This window comes from Ixodes scapularis, unplaced genomic scaffold (genome assembly GCF_016920785.2).
Source record: "Ixodes scapularis isolate PalLabHiFi unplaced genomic scaffold, ASM1692078v2 PGA_scaffold1__304_contigs__length_218370807, whole genome shotgun sequence".
Taxonomy (NCBI): Eukaryota; Metazoa; Arthropoda; class Arachnida; order Ixodida; family Ixodidae; genus Ixodes; species Ixodes scapularis.
The window spans coordinates 164,175,877-164,196,684 of NW_024609846.1; the positions used below are offsets into that span (position 1 = coordinate 164,175,877).

The window sequence follows — 20,808 nt, forward strand, 5'->3', positions numbered from 1 at the left end:
AGCGTCCCAACCGCCAAACCCAAACTCCTTGTAGAGTTGTTCTCTGCAATTTTCCCAGCCTGACTGGCGCCAACCGCTAAGTTATTGCATCGGGCAAAAAGCGACAATTTTACACAAAGCGGCAAAACCCTCTGCATACACGAACATTCGGCTATGAGCCACAAGCATCTTCCAGCGCGGGCTCTTTCGGTCCCGGTCCGAGCAGACCCCCGAAACCCGAGACGCTTCTTAACGACCGGCGGGGGGACCGCTCCCGCGTCGCGGCCGCTCTGGCCCCGCCGACCCAAACGTAGAAAGCTAAAAAAACACAACGCCGACGTAACTCCGGAAAGATAAACTTTCCTAACCAAAAGAAAACACCTTAAGTAATAAGCATGACTCCTAAATACTTAACTGGGATCAAATGATTAACGCATGTAACGCTTTTTAACGCTACCCCCCCCCCCCCTTCCCCCCCCCCCCCCCCCCAAGTCACAAAATTTTGTTCGCCTTTCCGTGATTAATACAACGAGACCTATGCACGAATTCAGTTGCTCTGAAAATATTAGCTAGAAAATTCATGTCACGTGACCTAACGTCACGGCACGCACAGACCAGTTCAGTGTCCCCGCTAAATTTAGCGGAAAATTGACGTCACGCAAGGTGGCGTCACGTGACCGTACACGTTGGGGAAATTGACGGCATGTCAGTTTCTCCGCTAAATTTAGCGGGTAAATATACGTCACGTGACACACCAACTCCTCCAGCGATTCCCTCACCAATCCCATGTAATGCATTTCATGCATTATGGGACATTAATGGTAAAACTCGCTGCCATTTTTTTTTCTTTTCTATAAAAACAGGAAGCACTTCAAGAATATATTTCGAGTCCGCACTTTTTACGGGACCTTTTTTTTCGTATATTGCAATTGGGACCACTTTTTCTTGCACAACTCTTTCCGAGACCATTTCTTTCGGGGCCATTTCTTCTGAGACCATTTTATCCGGGACCATTTTTTTCCGAGTGTTTGTTCCGGAACCATTTTTTCCCGGCACTTTTTTTTTTCTCTTCCCTACACCCATCAGACGGGAGCCGACCCGGCTCCCCGAGCTCGATGACACGGGGGGTCGTCTGACATCTCCGTGGGCGAGCTCGGGCTTGGTTTGACGGGCGCGTCGCGTCGGAACCCGAGCCGAGAGTGGCCCGGGGGCGCGCAGCAAAGCCACCGGCGCGCGCTGTCGAGGGAAGGGGGAGTCCGGCGGCACGGAAAAGCGCCGGCTGCCCCGCTGGGAGCCTCGTCGCCCTCCACCCCATGTCCCCCGAGCGGAGGTCCCCCGATGGGCGGAGGGCCCCTCCGGGCACCGTCGGCTAAATCCAGGCGTCTCTCCGCTCCCTCCCTCCGCGACGAAGCGCTGCGGACGCTACGTACACATCCCGGCCAGTCGAACGCCGCTGTGGGCGTGTCACGTGACTCTCATGCGGCATGGGATTTATTATCGTCCACCCATCGTAAGGTTAAGTTGTTTTATTAGTATTTTATTTTTTGTAACAGCTGACGGTGGGATATAAGCTGATAGCGAGTTCGTTGCACACGCAATGGCACCGCGCGAGTTCTCTCGCAGAATGCATCGCACTCGTGGAGCGTCGCGCATGGAAAACCGGTCCCCAAACGAACTTGCAGAGTGCAAACTGATGCTGTCGCCACCTATGTTGTAGCGAGAGTACCGACCTCGAACCGAAACTAGCGCTCTTGACGTCGTGAGTCCACAACCGGCTATACCTTGGCGTCAGCTTTTCACTCGTACACTCGTGAAAGAGATCTGGCGTGCGCAGATGTGTTTTTCCCGAGCTTTTCTTTACTCAGTAGTAGATTTGGGCGACTAGAGACCTTTTCCGCAAGGGCGCCGCCATCTTGAATTGTCGTCACTTCCGGTATGGGCGAAAACATTACTTTGCCGTCACCACGCAAGTAGAAGACATTTAGGATATAAGCATAACTGTCACACATTCTCGTTTTGGCTCCCCTCTATTTTTTTACTAGTTACAGGTTGAAACGTTTTACTATTTTGTCGTCACCCATACTGGAAGTGACGTCAATTCAAGATGGCGGCGCTCCTGCGGCAACAGAACGGCTCAAAACTGGCAAAAAGTATGGGTTGTCGATTGCTTCCTATATGAAATAGCAGAAAGTCACAATTCAAGCTCACGTTCGACCCCGTCTCTCGCGGGACGAATTTCTAGCAAAAAATCCGCCTCTTTTTTTTGGGGGGGTTCCTCCTTGTACGAATGGCAGCTCGTAGCAGACTAGTATAGCAGACGAACCCCCGTCGTCTGCTCTCGCACATCGCGTGAGCGATGCATGACGGGATTGCATTCTGGCGCACGCAGCGAGTGCATGCACGCGTGGAGTACCGGTGCCGCAAACGAACGAATCGAACCACGTGCAGCCATTGGAACGAACTCGCTAAGACCATCGCGTGGACCCACTGATCTCTATTGTAGTAGGCTGGATCGCGGATCGGGAGCCCGTCGGTGTCGCCACCGGCGGCCATTGCTTGACACCAGGCGTTACACGCAAGTCTATGGGAGAAACGCACAAAAGTAAGAATATTGAACCGTGTACGCTGTGCTCAGAGACGAATGTTTTATGGTGCGCTGCGATCCTTATGTCGGGTGTTTGGGGATGAAATCGGTATTTGTCAAATGCTCGGTCGCCGATTAAAAAAATCAAACGTACCGGAGCACCTACGGCTGAGCTGGCAAGCTTGCTCTCGTAGTGCAGTAAACGAAGGAACTTGCCGTCAATGAGACCGTCCTCGGGGAAGCCCAGACGTTGATGAATGACAAAGAAGTTCGATCTCGACAACGGCTTTCCGAGTGTGAGCGAATTCCGCGTAGCAAAGCCTTCGAGCTTGTCGTCTGCTAAACCCAACGCAACGAAACCGCCACCGACTCCGCGGTAACTCTAGGTAACTCGCCTCATTGAGCTGCACTACAGCGGAGTCACTCTCGACCACAAAATATTTATTTATAGGAATTGCGAGGGCTGTCAGTTTTAATGTTTGTACGGAAGCTATTTGACGGGCTTATTGAAAAGCATCCAAAAAGTTTCACTGCCGACTACAGCTTAGAAACGGGAGAAACGGCACTTTTTCTCGTTCTTCCCATAGAGTCCCATGCATTGGCTGGTGTCAATCAATGGCCGCCGGTGGCGACACTCGGCCCGAGCTGCCGAGGCCGCGGTCCGCGATCCAGCCTACTGCAATAGAGATCAGTGCGTGGACCAGTCAATCCGACGACGTCCGCGCCACGTGGCCTCGTTAGCTGCTACCGTTTGGGCGTAGAGAGCGCCGGTCACGTGACGCAGGGCCGACGGGCGATTGGTCCGGCAGGTGCAACCTCCCCTCCGCTCTCAACCGGCCTGATACCGAGCGCGATCAATTCGACACCCCCCTGCATAGCTCTCTCCCCTCTCGCAACGGGCTTTTTTTTTTGTGTGTGTGTGTCTTTTTTATTATTATTTTTTTTTTTCTTTTGCTTGAGGAGCCGCTGCGTGGAATTTGTGTACTGCCTGGAGTTTAGAAGAGGGATTTGAATTCAGGGTCGAGGCAATGGTTAGACATGGGTCGATTGTGCTTTCCACTTTCAGTTGTGACGGACTTTATGAAGTTCATTCCTGAACCCGACGCTCTGTTAGCGGAAGAAAAAAAGGGGATACGGTCGCTTATAATAAAAGCATAATGGTAACAGCTACTTTAGATATTTCCCTCTTTCTTCTTGCGTTAAATGATTCTGTATTTTTGTTTTATCTGTTTTTGATATCCTGGGGGCTGAGAGTGAAAAAGCACGGCGCTCGAACAGCGAGAACGAAACAAAATGCAGGTTTAGAAATGTGCGCGGTTGCGGCGGTCTTGAAGGATGAGGCGCGTCTTCGGTGGAGTCGTTCAAGAGGGGAGCCAGTCTCCGAAGTGTCACTCCGTTGAGGTGCAAACATTTACAGACCTGAGTGCTTTAACCAAGTCTAGCTCTCTGGGGCTCGATCGCACCCTTCCCGCCTCCACTCGCTGTTTACCATTTACTCTTTGCTTCGTTGCCCGCAACACTCGCGCACGCACTAAAAAAAAATATATATATTTTTTTTATGCGATACATAAATCAGTAACAAAAGTGAGTTTTGGATAAAAAAAAAATTACTCTTAAATCGCAAGAGGTAAGATTTCCTATCTATAGACCTTTTCCGCAAGGACGCCCCCATCTTGAATTGTCGTCACTTCCAGTATGGGCGAAAACATTGTTTTGCCGTCGCCACGCCAACTTAAAACATTTAGGATATAAGCGTAACCGTCACACATTGTCGTTTTGGCTCCCCTCTATTTTTTACTGGTTACAGGTTGAAACGTTTTATTATTTTTTCGTCGCCCATACCGGATACGCCTATTTGGTGGCTGGGGACGAGAGTACATGAAAAAGGTCTATAGAAGATGAAAAAAAAAAAAACACAAAAAAAACCCACAAGAATAAACCAAGGACCAGTTATGAGATTTTACAATGAAATATGCTTTTGTCAAAGCTTCAAAACGCACTGTAAAAAGAAAAGAAAAAAAAATACAAAAAAACGTGATTTGTTGAGCAGTGTTTTTAACCCTGTTGAGGAGTGTTTTTAACCAAAAATATGGCCATATTTCTCGCTTTATAACTTAAAAGCCACACAGATATTGCATTATGTTTTTGCAGACTCTGTTAGTACATATAATAAACGTTAAGTTCAGTGATAAACGTTATGTTCAGAGAGTTTAAAGGATATTAAAGATGGCCTTTTTTAATGATTTTCAGTATAATGCATATTTAGTTAAATGCCCCTGTGTAAATTTCTCCCGCTAACCACGACGACAATATTTCATGCAAAGATGAACTATATACAGGGCAACACACTGGCAAAGTTTGAAGACCTTAGCTTTTATATTTACGGAGAAAAAAAAAAGTTTAATTCAGAGCGTTATTGCGCAATGTGCCGTTTGCGATTTTGTTCCCCTCAAAATAACGAGCCTAATACTCGGTGATTAACACTTTTTGTCAATCCTTCTTATGCCCAATTCGTCAATAAATATTTCCTGGCCCATGGCAAGAAGAGTTTTTTGGGGGAAGCCGCCCGAAATGCCAACATCGCGCGATGCGCACAACGCGCTCGTGACTGAGAGGGTGCTTACAAATATTTTTTCGCAAAGACAAATTTTTTGTTTCCCAAAACAAGTATTGGTGTTTTTCTTCCGGGCATGGAGCGAGCAAAATATATATTCTTTAATCAAAATTAAAAATGGTCACCGGACATGGTAGTTTGATCATATCTGAAAACGCCCAATAAGACTCCCTGTAAATATATATATATATATATATTGTGTGTGTGTGTGTGTGTGTGTGTGTGTGTGTGTGTGTGTGTGTGTGTGTGTGTTTGTTTGTTTGTGTTTGTTTGTTTGTTTGTTTGAGGGGGAGGCGATCGGGGTGCGCCACCCTGTAGCGTGCTTCGCGGTGCCTGTTTCAACTTTCAACTCCGTCTACGCGACGTAAAGGAAGCAACCGGAGCGACTTTGCAAACAGATCAGCCTACAACGTTGGCTGTAACATGATATAGGAGGTAGGGTGCGGCAGAACCTGAACCTACGCCACCTGCGCCGACAACAAACAAACCGTTTTTTCTTGTTTGTTCTTGATCCGAGGAATCGAAAACGACGATTCGAAGGCGGCTCCTCGTGCGACCAAAGCACTAATCAGAGCGAAGCGCTCGTGCCCAGACCGTGCTAGGCGAGGTTCAATTTCGTCGTTATGCTGCTTTAGTAAACACCGGGCTGTGGGGACAACAAGCTCGCTAAGCGCCCCCTATAGTTTGATCTCCTGCCCAAGGAGCGCGTGGCCTTCGACGCATGTTATGCTACCTCGAGGCTGATTAGACCGTACAAAGGGTGTGCGCTCTTCTATTCACCGCATTCGGTGGGAGTTGGTACCACGAGGGCGCCAGAGTATTTGGTGCCCCAGTAGACTTCCGGTAGTGTATTTATTTCTTCTTCAGTAACACACAGCGATCGGAAAATAAGATTTTCCTTCGGAGAGGTACCTGTAATAGGCTTGTAAGAACCTACGCGCTTTGTAGAACGTAGTACAAATAACAAAATGATGTGTGACAAGAGGAAAAGAAGAAGAAAACCGGAAGCGCGCAGGGGTCCGCCGATAGTGGGCGGCAGCGAGCTCGTTTGCAAACAAACATTGGTGAATACTCCAATGTGCACAGCCCCTCCACAAGGTATACCGCAGCAAGCATCGAAGGCCACACTCTCCGGCGTTCCCGGTGAACGAGCGACGGAGGTCATCGCTGGACGCGGGCACGAGTGCCGCTACGGCTCGTGTTCAGTCAGTGAAGGGACGAATCTAAGCCAACGCTCGTGTCTCTTCCCAGGCCTCGGCTCTGTTGTCGAGGAGGTGCTGCGTTGTCGCCTTCCTTTTTCCATGGATGTACAAGTCACTCAAAGCAAGCAATTAAGTTCAGCTTTAAATTTAATGTGTGTATTAGTAGAAATTACTCAAATGGAAAGTAATTGCATAAATTACTAACTACTCTTAAGAAGCAGCGAATTACTTTTGAAGTTACTTTTATATTTTTCATGGTAACAAGTAAGTACATACAGTATATGTTTTGCCCCCCCCCCCCCCCCCCCCCCCCCCCCTTGTCCACCCCACCCTGGGTCAGAACACATTTGCATCGTTCCACATTTTACAAATAGTACGCAGAATCCGAAAACCAAGTCACCAAACTGGGAGCGGCGCTTTCATCACAGCTCGTTGCCCGCGCAGTTCGCACCGACCAAAATATTTTCGCCTGTCCCTAAAGACGCGTAAACGCGTTCCTCGACCCATAATTTCGAGTGCACACCCTCTGCCCGCCATGGTTGCCAGAGAAACGACGCCGATGCTTCCGTCAAATTTGGAGAGCATTCCGTCTCCTCGCGGCGGCGCAACGCTGCCGGGCCGGCGCCGTCAGGCGGCCGCCCCTCCTCGCTCGGAGTGGTTTCTCCCAAGGTCGCGCATGCGCGGAGTGGGTCGATAGTGGCGGCACCTGGCAGTGGGGCGGCGAGGCGTTCGGCCGCGTCGGAGGCTCGCCGCCAGCGGTGCGGGCCGTGCTCCGGCTTCTTTGTGCTGTCGCGGGCAGCCTTCGGCCGCTCCCTCGCACGGATAAGAGGCTGCGCTTTTGATGCGCCGTTTTTTTTTGGCAGGCTTTACTCGACCCTAAAATTAGGCTCTGTCGCCGGGGGTGGCGGTAATAACATTGCATCGAGGAAATGGGGATGGCTTTTCGTGGTAGGAGGGACGCAAGTGAATTATACTACTTTTGCGCAGATTTCGGTCGCGAGCCTCAAGAACGGTGCACAACTCGATCGAGCACGAAAACTGAGGCTTCCAAAAACATGTTCTTCGGAAGGAACGCTAGATAGACGAATATGAAACCGCACGGGGCAAGACACAGCCGAATTAACGCGTCTAACTATACCAGAGGGAATTTCTCAATACTCTGACACAGCATATCTGGAGGCATGTCTGCTTCGTGTGTGCACACAGCGTGCGGAAACCTTTCTTCATTGTCATTCACGAAATCCGTCTCGTTCACGTACTTGAAAAATGAATTCTCGTATAGTTTCTAGATTTCAACCGCGTCCTATATTCCGGGAAGTATGGTAGTTGTGAGCTCTGGCGAGGTTTAACTTGCTCTGAACACGCCGAAGCGAGAAGCAAAAATGACAGCCAGTGGGACGCGAGGCAGGCTGCCTCGCGTCCCACTGGCTGGCATGAAGACTGGCCTAAGCGACCACACGACAGCCAATGGCGTTCCTGTTGAAAGTTTCCGCATCAGTGCCAGGACGTAAACGATTGAACGAGATTTATCCACCGTAGAACGTTTTTGTTGGTGTAACAGTTTCGTCAGGTATGACCGAAGTTCCGCCGAAAATATAGTTTAGCGCAACTTGTTACGCCGTTTAATTACGAATTCGCAATCTGAAAACGGACATCTCTTACCAGCCCTGCTGCTGGAACAGGGGATTGGGAAAGAATCACCAAAACAGAGCTACCAGGAAGGGTCGATCTTACGACGACTCCCTCCACGCGACGAAAGCAACGTGGGGAAAGCAACATATTCAGCGGCGTCCGTTTTTGCCCAACACGCGAGGTCGGTGGCGAACTGGAACCATATAGCGGTCGCCCCATTGGCGTTTCTCGTCCACGAGGAAACCCGACGCCGGAGCGAACGCATATACCGAAGCACTCGGCTCCCAATCTTTTGTCGCGGAAACACCGTGGATGCGTGCACGGGTATCGCAGTTATCGGAACGATAGGCCGACGACAACGGGCTTGCGAACGGATCAGCGTCCAAACGAGAGCCGAGCGATGTGTGCCCCTCGCCTTCTTTCTCGTGCCACTGTCGTGACTGCTTGCAGTGCCGAAGGCCTTTTTTGTGGTCAACACGAAGGGGTAGACGACATCTTCCGTCTTCTGCGACGTGGCCCGATCTTTGTCCCCCCCCCCCCCCCCCCCCTCTTCAACGACACCGTCCTCTGGTGCTGACTGCCGTTCTCAGCTGCGGGGTACCGCTTTCTTGGGCCCACTGCAACCGCAAGAAAAAGGCGCCCGCCTTTTTTTCTTTTTTTCTTTCTCGTCCTAATTCACGAGCGGCGCATGTGGCCATGTGACCCCCCACTAATCTCGTCCTCCGGTGCCTCTTCCCCCTCTCCACCGTGCTTTGTAGGCGGGTCCGAGAAGGGCTCGTGACGTTGAGGCGGCTCCCCCCCCCCCCCCCCTCCCTCCCGGTTTAAAGGGGGGCCCCCCCGCCCCCTTCTCAAGAGGAGAGGGCTGGCGAGCGAAAAAGAAACGTAAAAAGGGACTGAGACGTGTCGGCCCCGGATTTCCCGATAAAAGGGGGCATAAAAAAAAGGGGGCAAAGCAGCCGGGCGTTAAGCTCCTCCTCTGCTCTTACCCGACGACGCTGGAATAAATAACGATCGTCGATTTATCGCGGCCAGAGAGAGAGATACGGCCGGGCGGGATGGTAAAGAAAAAGGAGCAAAAGTTGTTTTGTGGGGGGAAAGGGGCATTTCTCCTTGCGGGCCGATGATAGTGGCGCCGCATTATTATACGGGGTCGGCGAAGCGCCGTAGGCAGAACGGCCGGCTAACGAAGCCGGCCAGAGGGCGCGGTCGTTTCCACCAATGGGGGTCCAGTGACGTCACACCCCGCCACGAAGTCGCGGCTGTGCGTGCGCCGCCGCTTTTGCGTCTCGTGAACGGGCACGCCGGTCGTGGTCCCGCATAATTCGGGCTCGGTCAAGGGGGGGGGGGGGGGGGGGGGGGGGGGGGAAGCTTATCGAGAGCTTCGCCTACCTCGGAAGGTCTCTTGGCTGCGCGAAACTGGCGCCGCGGAAGCAATCGGGGTTTCTGCCCAAACTTCGCGAGATTGCAACGTTTGGTTTTTCTCCCCGAAAAATGTCGGGACAAAAAAAAAAAAAAAAGAATATATATATATATTTATTGAGAGTTGTAGACCATTTAAGCTAATCTCTATTTCGTAAAACCCTTCTTTTTTTATTTTTTTTTTTTAATCTACGGTTTTTAAATGTAAAAAGGTACCAGGAAATGGATGCACGTCCGACCGCGCGAGAAATCAACTGACTTGAAGGGTGCTGCCATCTGGCGAAAAGTCCGCGTGTTAAAGTGGAACGATGTTCGGAGCGCCATCTATGTACGGAGACTGAAACTACCGCTTGCAAGTGTGGGTTCGGCTTCGGCGAAGGACTCCGGCAAAGCGGGGTACTAAAACGAACCCCGACAGAGCGAGCTGATGCACTTTCCTCGTTTTGTCTGCGTGTGCGTTATCTCGAGTTCGAGGTGATTAGTTCATTATCGCCGAACGATGACGTGTACGCTTTGTTCGCGTTATGGACGGCTAGCTGCCATCTGTCGAGGGGAACGAATAAGGCGCCGTCAGTCGCCGTTAAACCCGCCCCCAAGAAAAAAAGAAAATAAAGAGAGGAAACATTTTGTTCGCTGAAATCGGAGGACACGTTATCAGAGGCGATTTTTTTTATATTTTCAAAAACCTGCTTTCGAGACACGGGGCGTCTTGTATCGAAGGAGCAATCTGAAAATACGTTTGTAATGCCGTGGCGATGATCGTAACGACGTCATTTACCGTCCGGAAAGCCGGCAGTTGCGCCGGTGATTAGGCCTTGCCCGCGTACCACAAACAACCTTCAGGGGCTTCAGGAAATGAGCTCCCGTGGACGCTGCGACGCCCCGGCACACTCATTAACGCCATTAGCAGCGAGCCGTTAAATCGGACCATGAAATTCTGGAACGAACGACCAATAAACGGGAGACGAAAGCAGAAAAAAACAAAAAAAAAAAACATAAATAAAGAGTGGGATCGCTTGTTTTAAACGAATAACTACGCAATGCTGAAAATGCCGTAAACAAAAAAAAAAAAAAAAGAAAGAGGAAGCAGGAAATTCGTCTTTATTTTTGGTTTGCTCGTTGCGAAGGGGAGCGCCACGCAACACAACACAACAACAACAAAAAGAAGTCGACGCAACCCACGACCTCCTCGTGAACGCATCGAGCAGAAAACAAAAAGGACGGAGGCGGGCAGTGCGGGAGGACGCCATTGGTGCATTCCTCCTCGCTCTCGAGGCGCTGGGCGGAGTCAGGCTCGAGGAAAAATCCATTCGCTCGCTCTTCAGTGCGGGGCCATTGTTGCTCGAGACAGCTCTTTTTTTATATTTTGTTTTCGTTCTTTTTGTTATCTCTTTCTTCCTTTGGCTACCGCCTTGTATTTTCATTCTCCAGTCGCGCTGACGGGGCTGTCTCGACGCTGCTGCTCGCAAATCGAATCTGCCCGCTGCGGATTTTGCCGGCAACCTCGTCGCCGCGGAACAGTTTGCCGCCGTTGGTTGCCGCCGTTCCTACAGGAGTTCAGGTTTGTCGAAAGCCGCGTCGTCGACCAGCACGCCGTGAACACGCTACAGTCGGGTGCCGCTTCGGAAAGTTTTCGGCCGCGGGCGCTCCCCGAGGGAGAGACCTCCTAATGCGTGGACAGAGGCACACCGTGGGGGGGAGGGTAGCGCGATGGCGGCCCCCGAGCGAGAGCTTCCAATTGGCTACGGCCGCCCGTGGATCGATATCGTACCGTGCGGGCGCTGGGAGACCCCGCCGGAGGGGCGAGGATTGACGTTTTTTGTTTTTGTTTTTTTTCTCGGCGCAGCTGCTCGGGACCCAACCACCAAACGCACCTTGCGTGGACTTGGGGCGCCCAATATACGGGCAGGCTGAACTTTCGACTTTGCCAACACCGAGCAGTAGTGGAAACATCGAAACACGCGATACGCCCTCTGGTTTCTTCTCCCGCGGTTTTCGCCGGTGGTGAAAAATACCTGGCTAAAACGAGACTGACGATTTGCAGCTAGTTGTGATGGTGCTGCGGTGTGAAAACCATCGTTTCATTTCTTTCATATTTGATCGACCTGGTGGGACAACGATTCCTGCTTGCGTCTCCCTCGTACTAGAATATACGACTAAGCTTTAACATCACTCACATACGCCAGAAGGTAGGATGACACCGTCTGCACCACAAAACCTATCTTGCAGAACTTTGAAACTGCAGACAGTCGGTGTACACAGAAGTAAAGAGTTTGACACTGGTAGCATATCTCTTTCTTATTACCAATGTTGCCCAATATACTCATGAATTGCTAAAGCAGCATTTACTTCTGTCGAAGCAAATTATAAGCCCTTACAGGCATTTTGAACCATTGGTGATGCAGGAATTTCCCTCAAAACCCTGGTGGGTGGTCTCTGGGGTCACATAGAGGTGTATCTGTGTGATAAGCATTTGTTAGACTAATTTGCCACCTTCCAAGTCTAAAGTACCCGTGCAGCCCCTGTAAAGTAGGTCATTTGTGACACAGCAGGTTCTTGAGACTCTTGTCTCTTGCATCACACAAGTTTTTCAGAGCTTTTCTTCTGACAGCCTCACAGCAGTGGTGTAGCCAGGGGTGAGGCTTGCTCTTACGTCAACCCTCCCTCCCCCTCCCAAAGCCCAGTGGACCCTATAATATGAACCTGCATTTTGACCCCTCCACACTCCAAGCCATAGACATCCCCCCCCCCAAGAAAAAAGATTTCTGGATACATTACTGATTTTTACAGAACTCGCTTTCTTTTTTGTTACTTTCGTTTGTTGTCGACCTGTAGACAAAATGGTAGCAGCTGTTGTTTGCTGCTATTTTGACTTCAAGTTTACTGCACAGGCTAACCAGGAAATCCAGGTAGCTTATATAGGGTGCCGTTCCAAATAAATCCTGATGCCCTGAGGGAAGCAACAGAAAACGTAGGTGTAGTCTTGAAACTAGACAAGCAGATTTAGGCTTGTTGCAAACACTGGATAACGATCCGGCAAGCTTTCTGCAACCACAAAATAAAGAGGTAAAGTGTGACCAGCTAACAACGGTTGAGGATGAATATTCGGTTAATGTTTCTCATAGTTTTCTTAGTTTAATTTATCCAGAAGGAAAGAAAAGATAGAAGGTATACATTCAGAAATTTCCGCGGGAAGACCTCGAAGCCCCAGTTTTATACAAAACCCATTTAGGCATACTACTCTTAGAGAGAGAGAAAAAGAATATGAATATTATGAAGTGTATGGGCAGCCTTAAATATGATGTGCAAAAGTTTCTACGGCAACCCTCACACTCGTCAGACTTGACGACGGAAGTGTGGGAATCACCCTCGCATTTCTGGGGGTTTCACAGAACACTGGCCACAAGTTGCCTGCAATAGTTATGCATTGCGCCGCAAAAAGTATTGGATGTCGTTTTAGTCACTGCCAAGGTACTTATTTATGCAGATACACATAGTGCAGCTGGGAAGTATGGTTCTTGATTGGTTTTTATAAACCACTTTTGGTTAGTAAAAATGAATATTTGTTCTGATTAGAGACCGGCTGGGAATGTTAGGAACATCACTAAAGCGGTGAATTTTAGAAAGACTTGGAGTGGTCTGGGAAGCTTAATGGTGCACAAAAGTTGCCGCTTGGACTGCAGGACGCAGGGCTGACGGAGCCAAAATGCAGAATGATAAGAAACGGGAAAACCACGCAAACATGTTGTTGGAAGCATTTTTGTAACCCAAAGAACAGTGCACTCCAAATATATTTAAAATTGACCGATTTAGTGGTTTTCAATGATGTCCAGCAAGTCTCAGACTGGAATTGCAAGTTTGGTTCCACCAATTAAAAAGTTTATAATGAAGAACTAGTTGGATGGAATTCCTTTCAGTGATATGTACCCCTTTTGACAGCGACTAATGTTATATCAATCTTAAATTTGTGCCATGCATTATATTTACGCAAACTTTGACGAGCATTTCATGACGCACCCGGTATAATGCTGCTTGGTTCTGCCCCATCCCGGTATAAGGCTGTGCCATTCTGCAAAAAGTAAAAGGTAATGATGTGTAAAAGCTAGCCCATGCAAGAAATTGCATTCTCTCATGTTTTGGGGGATGAAGAGTGCTGATATTATGCAGTTTCCCCTGAGGGGGCAGGATTATGTCATCCCCACCTGGCTCCTGGTTGAAATATATTGGTCCGGTTGGTTGTTTATCTATTCCAGTGCTTCAGTCAATGCTCTAGATAACTCAGACGAAGCTTGCTTGTTCTCTGTCCTTGTGCAGGGTGCACCATGATGGCTGCCTGAGTCCCAACTGGGGTTCTACTGCAAGCTCTGTTGAGTGTGTCCAGCATGGTCTCCACCCAGACTGCCATGCCCCCTCCGGCGCCACCGCCCCCTGTCAGTTCTCCAATGAATGTTCAGCAGGTCAGGATTGTTCTGCAGTTCATAAAGGTTGCATTATTGGCGGCAAAAGAAAAAGAAAATATTGCCGGTGTTTGTATTGCGAGGCATCAGTGTTGTCCCGGCACGTTCAAAATGTTCTTCACAGTGCCCAATGATTTGACAGCGCCCACCGGGTACCGTGATTGCCCGTGCAAGAACTGTGCCAGGATGAGATCTGCAACAAATATGTTGCACCTTTGCCAAATTGACCCAGACGACATCTTTGATTTCCCGATCACCGCAGATGAGTGTTGGGTGTACTGTTGCGATTTCAAGGCGAAGATACTAGGCGAAGAGTAGAAGCATGCGGGCATATTTAACACCCCTAAAAAGGGTGACACAGAGCCTTCACCGGGGAACGTGATGATTAGCGTTTTTGGGACTGCAGATGGTGTGCTCGGCACAGATAAAGATGACAGTAAAGGCCAAACGGCCACAGGGAGATATTACCGGGATCTCCTTACTGGGTTCAAGCATTGCAGGAGGCTAACCAAGGGGGTGCATTTGCTCCAGTGCAACGCATCAATGATGTGTGCGGCCGCTTTGGGCTATGAAATTGTGCTTTTGTATTCACCCGCCCTGGCGCCAAGTGACTGCATGGAAAGCGTTTCAAGGATGACGATGAGGTGATTGTTGAGGTAAAGCACTTCCACTGATCCAAAAGGAAGACTTCTACAACCAGGGTATCTGCCATCCCATCAGTCGATGGAGAAGTGTGTTGCTTTATTGCATGATTCATATGTGGAGATAGACTTACCTAACCATTGACACTTGTGATTTTGGCTCTCTTTCTTCACGGCAGTAACAGAAACCTTATAAGTGTCCCTCATAGAAACTTGCAAGCCTCCGATTCCTGTGAGCCTGCTTTGCCATTCTGAGGCAGGCTGCCAACAGCCCGCAAAAGCTGTGACAATGAGCTCATAGTTTTCTGAGGTCCTCTCAACTGCATAAGTGCAGCACTTGTGGCATTTGTTGACTGCTCACTCAAATACTGGTGAATCAGCCTAGTAGTTGTCAATGAACATGTTGACCCAGGGACTGAAATCTAGGACCAACGGGCAAGCACAACTAAGGCTCTAAAGGAGCTTGTCCTTTCTCCATGCTTTCTGGCCTTATGGTTCCTATGATCATTGGTCATCACCTGTACTACTAGATGTTTTTCATCGATGCTTGGCATCTTCATGGTTCTATATATCTTGAGTCTTTTATTTCTTATCATACTGCCTGAGGTGCACATAAAGTGCTTCTGTTCCCCCTCGTTTCTTTCTTCTTCGCAATGTCATTATTTTATGATTTCGAAATGCCGTCAGCCAAAAGGCAGAGTGCAACCTTTGGCTATTTTGCTCTTGGATGGCCCGTCTATAATGTCAAAAATCTCCGAGGCTTGTTGCAGGTCTGAAAGGTCGCAGTGGACCTTGTAACTTCAGTAGAGTGTTTGAGGCACGATGGCGTCGAATGCGGCACTAAAGTTTATGTGCATGTTCTTAGTTGGTGCTGCCCATGCTTGCTAATAATTATGAACTTGCCCTCGGAAACGCAGGTCATGATAGCCCCAGACAAGCTTCCAAGTTTATAGGCTAATGGGTGCCCCCCAACTTGGTCGGTTTGAACAGGTCCCACAACAGGTGGTGGTGAGTGCTCCAGCCACCATGGCAGTGACGACGTCGGTGGCAGTGTCCCAGGTGCCGAGCCACGTCACCATGACAACGAGCGCGCTGGGACAGTCGCCAATGAACCCGCCCCCCCACTCGTCCACATGTACGGTCATCCCGCAGCAGACGATCCAGAGCATGGCCCAGTCACACATGCAGCCGGTGAGTGGAGCTGTTTCACACCAGAGCACGACTGTCTGCTTGTAGTCTGAAAGCTATTTTGACGTGCTCCACAATGATGTGAATGTCAACCTAGCTAACCTAGCAGAGCCACACTGTAATCCGTCCACATTCCTTGCTACCGTTTGAAAAATAACATCGAACATAAATGTGTCTTTTCTCTTTTATATGTACCTCTCTAGGCAAGAAGCAAAGAGATCTTCGGTTTGCAAAGCACTTCTGTTTGCTCTGCCGTTCCCTCCGTGACTATATGTACAGAAAAAGTGTTTATTTTGGACCTCGTTTTCTTGTAGTCTTCAGAACTTGGCTGTTTTATGCTGTCTCAATTCAGTTGCATCTCCGCTAAAGTCCGCTTTGGTGCACCTTGAGAAAGCCTGTCAGAAACAAGTTTTGTACCTACTCACTCCGACTAGGTCTGAGCAAAGAGGCCACGAGGTGTGTCAGCTGTTGCATGATAACCAACTTGGGCTAAAACGAATTGTGAATAGTAAAATCCTTAGCTTCAGGCAGTAATTTTAAAATAAAATATGATTATGTGTGTCAGTTTGGATAAGTATATTTATTAATTGCATTTCTTGGGGTTTTATCATAGAAACAGGTGTAAGAGAGACAGCCCTACTCTTTCTTGTATAGACGCTTTGCAGCAGCTAAGCATGGACGCCGCCATAACTGACCTTCAGTTTTTGTGTCCTCTTGTTTCGTGTTTTTCACTTCATCATTACCATAGCAGGCCAGATTATTGCCATATTAGATTCAACTGTGTCCTTTTCTAAAGCATCGGCCTTTGTAGAGGATCGCCAACTACCGTTTCAGTCGCTCGGCATCTCGGTAAGACAAGAGAAGGTCAGCAATGGTGGCTGTAATTTGGCGCGTGTGTAAAGCGTCTATAGATATCTCGTCTCTCCTAGTGGTCAAACCACAAGAAATAGAATATTCTACATTCTATTTTGTACTTTTGGAATTACACTTCATTATGGTTATTATTTAAAGAGAAGCCACTTCATGTGTCTCTTTTCACGGGTAATGACAAGTGTGCCAATGTGTGCTGTTCATGCCTGCCCTTGGGAGCGTATGACAACACAGTGCTGAACTGAGATTTCAAGACACCATGTTGTTGTTCCAGAACTTGTGAACGCACAACACCGATTGTTTATACTTGCAACAAACATAGAGCTCCTTTTGTTTTAGTTTTGACAGGATATTAACATGCTAGAAAAGGGCCCCTAATGGTATTGACCGTGCTCTGTAAGGCCAATATTATTTACTTGCGTTCCTCGAGCCACTGAAGAAAAGTTTGATTTGATGGGGGTGGATGTGCCATCCATGAATCTGGCAACAACAGCTGCTGTGACTACGGGGCAGAACACCAATGATGTCATGTTGCGATGTCAAAGCTCGACATTGTTCCTGGTAAAGGAGGAAGGGTCTAATTTGAAGGGGTATGTCAATTTTCAGTTGGAACTTTAAACGAAAGCATGGCGCAGTTATACATCACTCAAAAATATTTAGCCCAAGTAAAGCGAAAATTGTTTCCCAGCCCCATGTAGATATGGGCAGTTTCTGACCTTTCCTGGGGCACTTTTATGCCTACCAATGGTCACACTATGGCAACAATCAGGAGCATGTGCTCAAATACTGAAACAGACCAAGATTGATGTGGGGTGGGCCTGGCGCATGCTGCAGTTGTCTCGTTAATTGGTTGGCTCGGTAATACCCTTTCGCGACGGTTGCTCCGAGGGAAAACCCTGGTGCATAGTTGCGTTTTCCAGCAAGTTGAAACCTTGACCGAGGAGCCCACGCTCTCTCGGAAAGTTGATGTGGGATGGACGTAGTAGAATCAAGCCTTCACGGTAGAAATTAATCCTGATTTGCAGGTTGTTCATTTGAAATGCAACACCGTAAGCTTCGGTGCAAGGTACGTGTGGACATTTGCAAGGAGCTAGACCTTTCTTAAGTGTGGTGGGGTTCGCGGGCTGCCACCGAAGGCTGTGTTTTATATCTTGGTCGAGTAGTTCCGAGTAACTCCCGTGGGTCATATCGGACGCTAACGCAGGTAGCGCGATGCTGGACGCTGGTAGCTTTCGGAACGCCAAGGTACGAAACCTTTACTCTGGAGCGAGATTGAGTCGAAAGAACCGACGCTGAAACGAACCCGCGCTCCTTTGGACCCCACAGGTGCAGGTGATCCAGCAGCCGCTGCACAACCACGCCTACCTGCCGCAGCTGTACTCTGCTCAGCAGCAGATGCTGCTGCCGGGAAACCTGACGATTCAACAGCACAACATGGGAGCGCTTCAGGGTCTCAACCTGCAGCTGCAGCAAGGCAAGGCCCCCGGACACGTGGACCCTTCCAAGGGCAACGCTGGACCCCACGGGACCACGACCATCATCCCTGCCGTCTCCATCGCCGGTGTCACCCCCGGAGCCAAGGTGAAGCCCCGCTCGCGTCTTCCGTTTGTGTCCTTGTGTTCGCCGTGTCGAGCGGAGCCGGCATCACGTTTTCGGAGGCTACCTAAATGCGTGTACACATAGACATTTGCAGCCATCTTATGTGTCCTGTCGTGGGCTTCACTGGTGGTATCCTCGCGGAGGTCAGTCCCTGCTTCTAGAGCCTAATTGCCAGTTGTCTGCTGGGGAGGTGTCGTTCTGCCGAGGCCCAGGATTGCTCTCGAGAGTATAACTGCGACAGCTTTGGCCCACCGCCAAATCCTTCTTGCCCGTTTTCTTCTTGAACAACCTTGCTCTTTTTTATCTCCGCCAATTATGACGTAGAGACTCGAGAAGTTTGATGCGGTCTCTGCACCAATGTAGGTTTTTCGGAAAAACAAGCGGAGGTAAGGCAAAAGGGTCCTTTACTTCACTAAGCAACAGAGGCACATAAAGCACCTCTGGCTAAGGTTTCTGTCGTATTTTTATGCATCAATTGTCACGGTTACTTCTCGTTAATATAAACCATATTAGATATCCCACTATATTGAGACAAGTTTGGCGACTGATCTCCCCACATTCAATTCTACTTCTCCGAGAAAAGCCGAAAAGAGGAGAACACAAGCCATGAGTGTATGGGCGTACCAACGGAAGAGGCAAGCGCGCTTGCCCCCCCTCCCCCAGTTCTCAGAGTGGGGGGCAAGGCCCTTCCCCCCCCCCCCCCCCCCCCCCTCCCTTCCCCCCTGAAACAGCCGCTACTGCATCGGCAGGGCAAACATTGGCCGGCGGCGTCCAAGGGATACCAAGGGCACCGCTCCCCAGCCCTGGGAGGGGGGGTGTGGTCTGGTTTGCCCCCCCACTCAAAAACAAGTTGGTACGCCACTGGCCATGAGGTCATGGAGCGCTTAGAGAATTTTGCCACGCTCAATTTTTTAGTGGTGTGTTTTATGTCCTAGTCTTAGTTGAGTGAAAAACTGCAACAATTGGCACTGACAAGCCTCAAACATGTGCATGCAATGTAAGTAGCATATGAACTACGAGTAAACTGACGCACCCTCTCCGTGGCATGTTTACAAGTTGCAAAGTTCCATGTCTCTGCATAACGAGAAGCCGAAGTGTCGAGGGAATGGAACGATCTGGCGAAGACCGCATGCGTGTTTCCTCTGGGGGATATGTGCGGATAAATATTCTTGTCAAATGCATTCCAGGACCTTCGTAACACACCCATTGCCATGGGTACGTATGTGAGAGCAGGCATGATCGAATGGCAAGTGAACGCGTTTATTAAGTACTGTAACATTCGGGGAAGAGCCTTCGCACATCCATACTTTCTATGGAAAGCATAGAGTGTGCTAGTTTATTGTTCTTTCCGCTCGTGCCAGTTGGATCATGCGGCAGGCTGTATGAAACCACCTTGCGACGCCAATGCTGCTTCCGCCGCCGTATATTGCCGGCCACTGCCGCGCAGTGCTCCGGAATGAGTGCAGGGCTGCTTTGCTGGAAGGGGCGACGCCCATTTTGCGTGCAGGGGGTGAGCATGAGCAGTGCCCCGACGCTGGTGACGACCAACGGGCAGATGATGGCGGCAGGCGGGGGCAAGCCCTGCCTGCCCACGGCCCAGATGCTGGCCAAGGGGACCGTCATGGGGCCGGGCACTTACGTGCCTGCAACGAGCGCCAACCAGCAGACACTGGTCATCAACCCGCTGGGCATCCTCTCCACAGGCCAGAGCATCCTGCCCGCGCAGCACGGCCCCAAAGGCCTGGACAAGGGCAAGCCCTACGTGAGTTCCTTCACCTCTCCGCCTTGGGGGGGAGGCTGCCGGCTCGGATTTCACGTCCCGCTGCTTTCAATGTGTTAAAAATTGTCCGTCGACATCCCCCACAATCGCCGCCCCACGGCTGCGGCGTCGATTATACGTTGGAAAGTTCCCGTCTAAACGCAAAGCTGCGTGCGCTCAGGGAGATGTTGCTGTCTGTTATGTCTTTGGGGAACTATATATTCGTTTTATTCGATGCTCTGCTTGAAAAATAGCTGGAGGAGGCCGCTTGCTTGATTGTTGCTCCTGGGGTGGTGGCAGTCGAGTGCTGGATTTTTCTAGTCAGACTTCCAACACTTCTCAAAATTGAAATCGGAGCATGAGATTTCGTTATCCAATGTAGAAACTTTCCAAAGTACATCCGGTCCAGAGTCTGAGACAGCCAGAATGTTGATTGGAAGCGGACGAGCGAAAAACCCGAATGGAAGAAAGTCTACAACTTTTCACCCTCAATGTTTTCTTTTGATGCTTTCTCAACCTGGACAGCTTGCAAGCACTGTATGTGCTTCCATTGACTTTATCTTAGCGCTATCCTTTTTGAGAAAAAAAAATAAATCTTGACCGCAAAAGGGTAAACTCTTTTCTTACTGCAGGAAAAATGCTGTTTTGGGGTGATCTCATTAAAAAAAATTATTTAGGCACAAATTTTGCTTCTACGTGTGCCAAAGCATTCCAAAATGTAGTTAAAGGAATTCTCTTTTCAGAAATGTAAATGGCAAACAAGATATTTATTATATAGCACGAGGAAAAAAATGTTATGCAAAATTTGTGTAACCAGCATGGAAGTTTTTATTTTAGTTCAAATGTGCCTCGCAAAGTATTAAG

At 49.4% G+C, this 20,808-nt stretch overlaps 1 protein-coding gene across 1 annotated transcript in view; it reads left to right on the top strand.

Annotated features, from left to right (window-relative positions):
- Positions 1–20,808, top strand: part of LOC120838712 (polyhomeotic-like protein 1) — a gene marked incomplete in the record, with an annotated part of 202,850 nt that overhangs the window by 145,917 nt on the left and 36,125 nt on the right. Inside the window, 4 exon segments of the mRNA XM_042290987.1 lie at positions 13,745–13,887; positions 15,519–15,719; positions 17,913–18,167; positions 19,693–19,947. Coding sequence (XP_042146921.1) covers positions 13,813–13,887; positions 15,519–15,719; positions 17,913–18,167; positions 19,693–19,947 — 786 coding nt within the window.